The following is a 10,828-nucleotide window of genomic DNA, read 5'->3' as shown; positions in this document are numbered from 1 at the left end:
TGTGATTAATATATTAAACCTCTAGTGGTACAGAGTGTGATTAATATATTAAACTGTCCTCTAGAGGTACAGAGTGTGATTAATATATTAAACCTCTAGAGGTACAGAGTGTGATTAATATATTAAACCTCTAGAGGTACAGAGTGTGATTAATATATTAAACCTCTAGTGGTACAGAGTGTGATTAATATATTAAACCTCTAGTGGTACAGAGTGTGATTAATATATTAAACTGTCCTCTAGAGGTACAGAGTGTGATTAATATATTAAACCTCTAGAGGTACAGAGTGTGATTAATATATTAAACCTCTAGTGGTACAGAGTGTGATTAATATATTAAACTGTCCTCTAGTGGTACAGAGTGTGATTAATATATTAAACCTCTAGAGGTACAGAGTGTGATTAATATATTAAACCCTCTAGTGGTACAGAGTGTGATTAAATATATTAAACTGTCCTCTAGTGGTACAGAGTGTGATTAATATATTAAACTGTCCTCTAGAGGTACAGAGTGTGATTAATATATTAAACCTCTAGTGGTACAGAGTGTGATTAATATATTAAACCTCTAGAGGTACAGAGTGTGATTAATATATTAAACTGTCCTCTAGAGGTACAGAGTGTGATTAATATATTAAACCTCTAGTCCTCTAGAGGTACAGAGTGTGATTAATATATATTAAACCTCTAGTGGTACAGAGTGTGATTAATATATTAAACCTCTAGTGGTACAGAGTGTGATTAATATATTAAACCTCTAGTGGTACAGAGTGTGATTAATATATTAAACCTCTAGAGGTACAGAGTGTGATTAATATATTAAACCTCTAGTGGTACAGAGTGTGATTAATATATTAAACTGTCCTCTAGAGGTACAGAGTGTGATTAATATATTAAACCTCTAAACTGTCCTCTAGAGGTACAGAGTGTGATTAATATATTAAACCTCTAGTGGTACAGAGTGTGATTAATATATTAAACCTCTAGTGGTACAGAGTGTGATTAATATATTAAACCTCTAGAGGTACAGAGTGTGATTAATATATTAAACTGTCTCTAGTGGTACAGAGTGTGATTAATATATTAAACCTCTAGTGGTACAGAGTGTGATTAATATATTAAACTGTCCTCTAGAGGTACAGAGTGTGATTAATATATTAAACCTCTAGTGGTACAGAGTGTGATTAATATATTAAACCTCTAGTGGTACAGAGTGTGATTAATATATTAAACCTCTAGAGGTACAGAGTGTGATTAATATATTAAACTGTCCTCTAGCGGTCAAGCGGTGCAGAGTGTGGTGGTGTTTAGGACCTCGGGAGCGTTGGCCTGGCTGGGCGTATCAGGAGCGGGGTCTCTGCTGGAACGCACCGGATTGGCCCAGGCTGTCAGAGAGGGGCGGAGCGTCAGAGGGTCAAAGGTTACGAACGTCACTGTGGGAGGTGAGTCAGGGGTCTGCCAGACGGTGCAAGGTTTTGTTTTAGCCCAGCACTAATACTGCTCAACCAATGAACTGCTCATCAAGGCCTTGCTCGGTGTAATTGGGTGGGTTAGTGCTGGGCTGTAACCAAAGCCTGCCCTGTTTGAGTTCTCCAGATCCTCAGAACTGTTCAACTATTAATTAGCTTTTTGGTCAAAGCTTTTTGTTAAAAAATCTCTCTCTTCTTCTCTCCTTTTCCCCTCTCCTTTTTCTCCTTCCCTCTCTTCTCTCCTCCTCTTTCTTCTCAATCTCCCTCTCTGTTCTCTCCTTCCCTTTCTTCTCTCTCCCTCTCTCCGTTCTCTCCTTCCCTCTCTTCCTCTCTCCCTCTCTCCTCTCCCTCTCCGTTCTCTCGTTCCCTCCTTTCTCTCCCTCCCTCTCTTCTTATCTCATCCTCTCCCTCTCCGCTCTCTCCTTCCCTCTCTTCTCTCCCTCTCTCTCTCCGTTCTCTCTCCCTCTCTCTCCGTTCTTTCCTTCCCTCTCTTCTCTCTCCTCCTCTCTCCCTCTCTTCTCTCTCTCTCTCTCTCTCCTTCCCTCTCTCCCTCTCTCCTCTCTCTCCGTTCTCTCCTTCCCTCTCTCTCCTCTCTCCCTCTCTCCGTTCTCTCCTTCCCTCTCTTCCTCTCTCCCTCTCTCCTCTCCCTCTCCCTCTCCGTTCTCTCGTTCCCTCTCTCCCTCTCCGTTCTCTCCTCTCTCTCCTCTCTCCCTCCCTCTCCGTTCTCTCCTTCTCTCTCCCTCTCCTCCTCCCCCAGGTGTGCAGGATGATGTGTGCTTGTGGTTGTTCAACTGCCCTGCAGCAGGTTTTGAGTGTTTGTCCAGACCAGGTCACATGGCCGTCTGTTCCTCGGTCTGTCACTCTGACTACTGTCACAACCAGGGCATCTGTACCCACCACCCTCACCAACCACCCCTCTGCCAGTAAGAACACACACACACACACACACACACACACACACACACACACACACACACACACACACACACACACACACACACACACACACACACACACAAACACACACACACACACACACACACACACACACACACACAGTAAAAAGAGACATCACAAGACATGCTAATAAATGTATATATTGAAAGATAGTGTCTCTCCAGGTTCCCTGTCGCTGTCTCTCTCTCTCCCTCTCCAGGTGCTCTGTCTCTCTCTCCAGGTGCTCTGTCTCTCTCTCCAGGTGCTCTGTCTCTCTCTCCAGGTGCTCTCTCTCTCTCCAGGTGCTCTGTCTCTCTCTCCAGGTGCTCTGTCTCTCTCTCCAGGTGCTCTGTCTCTCTCTCCAGGTGCTCTGTATCTCTCTCCAGGTGTTCTCTCTCTCTCCAGGTGCTCTGTCTCTCTCTCCAGGTGCTCTGTCTCTCTCTCCAGGTGCTCTGTATCTCTCTCCAGGTGTTCTCTCTCTCTCCAGGTGCTCTGTCTCTCTCCAGGTGCTCTGTCTCTCTCCAGGTGCTCTGTATCTCTCTCCAGGTGTTCTCTCTCTCTCTCTCCAGGTGCTCTGTCTCTCTCTCCAGGTGCTCTGTCTCTCTCTCCAGGTGCTCTGTCTCTCTCTCCAGGTGCTCTGTCTCTCTCTCTCCAGGTGTTCTCTCTCTCTCCAGGTGCTCTGTCTCTCTCTCCAGGTGCTCTGTCTCTCTCTCCAGGTGTTCTCTCTCTCTCTCTCCAGGTGTTCTCTCTCTCTCTCTCCAGGTGCTCTGTCTCTCTCTCTCCAGGTGTTCTCTCTCTCTCCAGGTGCTCTGTCTCTCTCTCCAGGTGCTCTGTCTCTCTCTCCAGGTGTTCTCTCTCTCTCTCTCCAGGTGCTCTGTCTCTCTCTCCAGGTGCTCTGTCTCTCTCTCCAGGTGCTCTGTCTCTCTCTCCAGGTGTTCTCTCTCTCTCTCTCCAGGTGCTCCGTCTCTCTCTCCAGGTGCTCTGTATCTCTCTCCAGGTGTTCTCTCTCTCTCCAGGTGCTCTGTCTCTCTCCAGGTGCTCTGTCTCTCTCTCCAGGTGCTCTGTATCTCTCTCCAGGTGCTCTGTCTCTCTCTCCAGGTGTTCTCTCTCTCCAGGTGCTCTGTCTCTCTCTCCATGTGCTCTGTCTCTCTCTCCAGGTGCTCTGTATCTCTCTCCAGGTGCTCTGTCTCTCTCTCCAGGTGCTCTGTCTCTCTCTCCAGGTGCTCTGTCTCTCTCTCCAGGTGTTCTCTCTCTCTCTCTCCAGGTGCCCTGTGGGGGATCATTTCTGGTTCATGGGTCGTCGTTGTGACGTGAGGATGACGCAGCAGCGGCTGGTGGGGGCGTGCCTTGGTGTGCTGGTTGCCATAGTTACACTGATTGGCGCCGTGGCCTGGCTGGCGGTGCGACGATACAGAGCCATGTTGATAAAGACTAAAGTAGACCAGACACGCAGCAGGTACCCACCACACCACCACACCACACTACACCACACCCACCACACCACCACACCACACTACACCACACCCACCACACCACACCACACACCACACACACACCACACACACACACACACCACCACACCACACCACACACCACACCACACCACACCACACTACACCACACCACACCCACCACACCACACCACACACCACACACCACACACCACACCACCCACCACCACACACCACACCACACCACACACACACCACACCACCACACACCACACTACACCACACCACACACCACACACCATACCACACACCACACCACACACCACACCACACCACACCACACTACACCACCACACACCACACCACACCACACCACACACCACACCACACACCACACCACACCACACCACACACCACACCACACCCACCACACTACACCCACCACACCACACACCACACCACACACACACCACACACCACACACCACACACCACACACCACACCCACACCACACCACACACCACACACCACACCCACCACACACCACACCACACACCACACCACACCACACACCACACACCACACCACACACCACACCACACACACACCACACCACCACACACCACACCACACCACCACACCCAACCCCCCACACACCACACCACACACCACACCCAACACCCCACCCCACACACACACACACACACCACACCCAACACCCCACCCCACACACACACCACCCACAACCACCACACCACACCACACACCACACCACACCACACCACACACACACCACACCACCACACACCACACACACACCACACCACCACACACCACACCACACCACACAACACCACACCACACCCACCACACACCACACCACACCCACCACACCACACACACCACACACCACACACCACACCACACACCACACCACACACACACACACCACCACACACCACACCACACCACACAACACCACACCACACCCACCACACACCACACCACACCCACCACACCACACACCACACCACACACCACCACCACACCACACACCACACCACACACACACCAACCACACCCACCACACTACACCCACCACACCACACCACACACCACACACACCACACACCACACCCACCACACACCACACCACACACCACACCACACACCACACCACACCACACACACACCAACCACACCCACCACACTACACCCACCACACCACACCACACACCACACCACACACCACACCACACACCACACCACACCACACCACACACCACACCACACCACACACACACACACCGCACCACCCACCCACCACACCACCCACCACCAAACCACACACCACACCACACACCAACCACACCCAACACCCCCCACACACACCACACACACACCACACCCACCATACCACACACCACACCACACCCACACCACACACCACAACCACCACACCACACACCCACCACACACCACACCACACCACCACACCCAACCCCCCACACACACACACCACCACACCACACACCACACCACACACCACACCACACCCAAAACCCCACCCCACACACACACACCACACCCACACACACCACACCACACCACACCCACCCACCCACCACACCACACACACCACCCACGCCACCAACCACACCACACCCACACCACCAGACACCACACACACCACACACACCACACCACACACACCACACCACACACCCAAAGTATTCGGCCCCCTTGAACTTTGCGACCTTTTGCCACATTTCAGGCTTCAAACATAAAGATATAAAACTGTATTTTTTTGTGAAGAATCAACAACAAGTGGGACACAATCATGAGGTGGAACGACATTTATTGGATATTTCAAACTTTTTTAACAAATCAAAAACTGAAAAATTGGGCATGCAAAATTATTATATTATTATTATTATTATTATTATAGTCTCTCTCTGATCCAACCCATCTCTGTTCTGGTTGGTACTGTCTCTCTCTGATCCAACCCATCTCTGTTCTGGTTGGTACTGTCTCTCTCTCTGATCCAACCCATCTCTGTTCTGGTTGGTACTGTCTCTCTCTGATCCAACCCATCTCTGTTCTGGTTGGTACTGTCTGTCTCTCTCTCTCTGATCCAACCCATCTCTGTTCTGGTTGGTACTGTCTCTCTCTGATCCAACCCATCTCTGTTCTGGTTGGTATTGTCTCTCTGATCCAACCCATCTCTGTTCTGGTTGGTACTGTCTCTCTGATCCAACCCATCTCTGTTCTGGTTGGTACTGTCTCTCTCTGATCCAACCCATCTCTGTTCTGGTTGGTACTGTCTCTCTCTCTGATCCAACCCATCTCTGTTCTGGTTGGTACTGTCTCTCTCTGATCCAACCCATCTCTGTTCTGGTTGGTACTGTCTCTCTCTCTGATCCAACCCATCTCTGTTCTGGTTGGTACTGTCTCTCTCTCTGATCCAACCCATCTCTGTTCTGGTTGGTACTGTCTCTCTCTGATCCAACCCATCTCTGTTCTGGTTGGTACTGTCTCTCTCTCTGATCCAACCCATCTCTGTTCTGGTTGGTACTGTCTCTCTCTCTGATCCAACCCATCTCTGTTCTGGTTGGTACTGTCTCTCTCTGATCCAACCCATCTCTGTTCTGGTTGGTACTGTCTCTCTCTCTGATCCAACCCATCTCTGTTCTGGTTGGTACTGTCTCTCTCTGATCCAACCCATCTCTGTTCTGGTTGGTACTGTCTCTCTCTCTGATCCAACCCATCTCTGTTCTGGTTGGTACTGTCTCTCTCTGATCCAACCCATCTCTGTTCTGGTTGGTACTGTCTCTCTCTCTGATCCAACCCATCTCTGTTCTGGTTGGTACTGTCTCTCTCTGATCCAACCCATCTCTGTTCTGGTTGGTACTGTCTCTCTCTGATCCAACCCATCTCTGTTCTGGTTGGTACTGTCTCTCTGATCCAACCCATCTCTGTTCTGGTTGGTACTCTCTCTCTGATCCAACCCATCTCTGTTCTGGTTGGTACTGTCTCTCTCTGATCCAACCCATCCTGGTCTCTGTTCTGATCCAACCCATCTGGTTCTGGTTGGTACTGTCTCTCTCTGATCCAACCCATCTCTGTTCTGGTTGGTACTGTCTCTCTCTCTGATCCAACCCATCTCTGTTCTGGTTGGTACTGTCTCTCTCTCTGATCCAACCCATCTCTGTTCTGGTTGGGACTGTCTCTCTCTGATCCAACCCATCTCTGTTCTGGTTGGTACTGTCTCTCTCTCTGATCCAACCCATCTCTGTTCTGGTTGGTACTGTCTCTCTCTCTGATCCACTACCAGGTTCTAAAGTTACTTCAGAAACAACTCTACTGACCCTCTCTGTTTCCTGGCATCGCACTTCCTGTCCAACCTGACTTCCTGTTTCTGGTGTGAAAACACGGGCGTCTCCCTTCCGATAGAGGGAGTGTGTGTGTGTGTATGTGTGTGTGTGTGTGTTTGTCATAGATATCATAACATAACCTGGTTTATTGACCTTTGTGCGTGTGCGTGCGTGCGTGCGTGTGCGTGTGCGTGTGCGTGCGTGCGTGCGTGTTAGCTACCGTAGGTTCAACCACTTTGACGAGCTGTCAGGTCGTTTCTGGGGGCGGTCCGTTGGTGGATCAGCTGACTCGTTGGATAACCCCGTCTTCACCCGCTCCGACGAGTTGCTACACCGGAGGGCGCTCGACCGCACCTGCTGTTACCACGACGATACGCTGTCCCTGGCCTCCACCTGCCCTAGCAATGGAACACACCTCAACACCGTCTACCCACACAAGTTGGTGACACACACAGAGAGAACACACACACAGAGAGAACACACACACAGAGAGAACACACACACAGAGAGAGAATACACACACAGAGAGAACACACACACAGAGAGAACACACACAGAGAGAGAACACACACACACAGAGAGAACACACACACAGAGAACACACACAGAGAGAGAGAATACACACACAGAGAACACACACACAGAGAGAACACACACACAGAGAGAGAATACACACACAGAGAGAACACACACACAGAGAGAGAACACACACACAGAGAGAACACACACACAGAGAATACACACACAGAGAACACACACACAGAGAGAACACACACACACAGAGAATACACACACAGAGAGAATACACACACAGAGAACACACACACAGAGAACACACACACAGAGAGAATACACACACAGAGAGAATACACACACAGAGAACACACACACAGAGAACACACACACAGAGAATACACACACAGAGAGAATACACACACAGAGAACACACACACAGAGAGAACACACACACAGAGAATACACACACAGAGAACACACACACACAGAGAACACACACACAGAGAGAATACACACACAGAGAACACACACACAGAGAGAACACACACACAGAGAATACACACACAGAGAGAACACAGAGAGAACACACACAGAGAGAGAATACACACACAGAGAACACACACACACAGAGAATACACACACAGAGAACACACACAGAGAGAACACACACACAGAGAGAACACACACACAGAGAGAACACACACACAGAGAATACACACACACAGAGAACACACACAGAGAGAATACACGAGAATACACACACAGAGAGAACACACACACAGAGAATACACGAGAATACACACACAGAGAGAACACACACACAGAGAACACACACACAGAGAGAACACACACAGAGAGAATACACACAGAGAAAACACAGAGAGAACACACACAGAGAGAACACACACACAGAGAATACACACACAGAGAGAACACACACAGAGAAAACACACACATAGAGAACACACACAGAGAACACACACACAGAGAACACACACAGAGAGAACACACACATACTGTAACACGGGTGTATGAGAGAGAACTATAGTAAAACGTTGTCATGGTTCCCCCTCCCTCCCTCTCTCCCCTCCAGTTCCCAGTACGGCTGGGCGGTCAGCGAGGTCAGCCTGGCGGAGTGTGTGTTGGATTCTGGGAAAGCCAGTGACCTGTCAGTGTGCAGCTGGCCCATAGAACCCATCCAGTGGACACCCTTCCCCCTGCTACAGCAACTATCCTCTACACACAGAACCACCCCGGTACCTATTAGGAGGGAGGTACCTACAGATTACCACCTATTAGGAGGGAGGTACCTAGAGATTACCACCTATTAGGAGGGAGGTACCTAGAGATTACAACCTATTAGGAGGGAGGTACCTACAGATTACCACCTATTAGGAGGGAGGTACCTAGAGATTACAACCTATTAGAAGGGAGGTACCTAGAGATTACCACCTATTAGGAGGGAGGTACCTACAGATTACCACCTATTAGGGGGGAGGTACCTACAGATTACCACCTATTAGGAGGGAGGTACCTAGAGATTACAACCTATTAGGAGGGAGGTACCTAGAGATTACCACCTATTAGGAGGGAGGTACCTAGAGATTACAACCTATTAGGAGGGAGGTACCTACAGATTACCACCTATTAGGAGGGAGGTACCTACAGATTACCACCTATTAGGAGGGAGGTACCTACAGATTACCACCTATTAGGGGGGAGGTACCTACAGATTACCACCTATTAGGAGGGAGGTACCTAAAGATTACAACCTATTAGGAGGGAGGTACCTAGAGATTACCACCTATTAGGAGGGAGGTACCTAGAGATTACAACCTATTAGGAGGGAGGTACCTACAGATTACCACCTATTAGGAGGGAGGTACCTACAGATTACCACCTATTAGGAGGGAGGTACCTACAGATTACAACCTATTAGGAGGGAGGTACCTACAGATTACAACCTATTAGAAGGGAGGTACCTAGAGATTACAACCTATTAGGAGGGAGGTACCTAGAGATTACCACCTATTAGGAGGGAGGTACCTACAGATTACCACCTATTAGGAGGGAGGTACCTACAGATTACCACCTATTAGGAGGGAGGTACCTACAGATTACCACCTATTAGAAGGGAGGTACCTAGAGATTACCACCTATTAGGAGGGAGGTACCTAGAGATTACCACCTATTAGGAGGGAGGTACCTAGAGATTACCACCTATTAGGAGGGAGGTACCTAGAGATTACCACCTATTAGGAGGGAGGTACCTAGAGATTACCACCTATTAGGGCTGGAGGGGGAGAGTTAGAAGAGACAGATAGAGAGAGAGAGGGGAGAAAGAGCGACAGAGGTAGAGATAGAGAGGGAGAAGAGAGAGAGACAGAAAGAGACAGAGGTAGAGATAGAGAGGGAGAGAGACAGAAAGAGACAGAGGAAGAGTTAGAGAGATGGTAAGCTGTTGTTTGTTTGTTTGTCCAGGTGAGGGCGCTGCGTCCTCGGTCCTACTGTGAAGGTATGGAGTTGGTGGAACTGGAGAAGAGCTGGACGGCCTAGCAACCACTGAACCGTTTAGTGGAGTCGGTCGTGAGGAAAGGGTTGAACAACCGAATCACTGAGTAAACTGATTCACTGAGTCACTGAGTCAATGGTATCTCTGAATCACTGAATAAACTGATTCACTGAGTCACTGAGTCACTGAGTCACTGAATAAACTGTATCACTGATTCACTGAATCACTGAGTCAACGGGATAACTGAATCACTGAATAAACTGTATCACTGATTCACTGAGTCACTGAGTCAATGGTATCTCTGAATCACTGAATAAACTATCACTGAATCGCTGAATCACTCAGTCAATGGGATAACTGAATCACTGAATAAACTGATTCACTGAGTCACTGAGTCAACGGGATAACTGAATCACTGAATAAACTGTATCACTGATTCACTGAATAAACTGTATCACTGAATCACTGAATAAACTGTATCACTGATTCACTGAATCACTGAGTCAACGGGATAACTGAATCACTGAATAAACTGTATCACTGATTCACTGAATCACTCAGTCAATGGTA

The 10,828-nt window shown here is 48.8% G+C and overlaps 1 protein-coding gene across 2 annotated transcripts; it reads left to right on the top strand.

The window, feature by feature from the left end:
- Positions 1–1,220: 1,220 nt before the first annotated feature.
- Positions 1,221–10,828, top strand: LOC135559971 (uncharacterized). Of its 2 annotated transcripts, none has more exons than XM_065000883.1 (6): positions 1,221–1,442; positions 2,227–2,392; positions 3,670–3,861; positions 7,447–7,668; positions 8,840–9,002; positions 10,228–10,828. In XM_065000883.1, the coding sequence occupies exons 2-6, from the start codon at positions 2,304–2,306 to the stop codon at positions 10,300–10,302; spliced, it is 741 nt and encodes a 246-aa protein (XP_064856955.1). In that variant the 5' UTR covers positions 1,221–1,442; positions 2,227–2,303; the 3' UTR covers positions 10,303–10,828. The 2 variants fall into 2 exon arrangements, with proteins under 2 accessions (XP_064856955.1, XP_064856954.1); XM_065000882.1 differs by having other exon boundaries at positions 1,223–1,442; positions 8,840–9,020.

Source organism: Oncorhynchus nerka, linkage group LG15 (genome assembly GCF_034236695.1).
Source record: "Oncorhynchus nerka isolate Pitt River linkage group LG15, Oner_Uvic_2.0, whole genome shotgun sequence".
NCBI classification, from domain to species: Eukaryota; Metazoa; Chordata; class Actinopteri; order Salmoniformes; family Salmonidae; genus Oncorhynchus; species Oncorhynchus nerka.
Note: the sequence above shows the minus strand (reverse complement) of the source record. Positions and strands in the feature narration are given on the sequence as shown.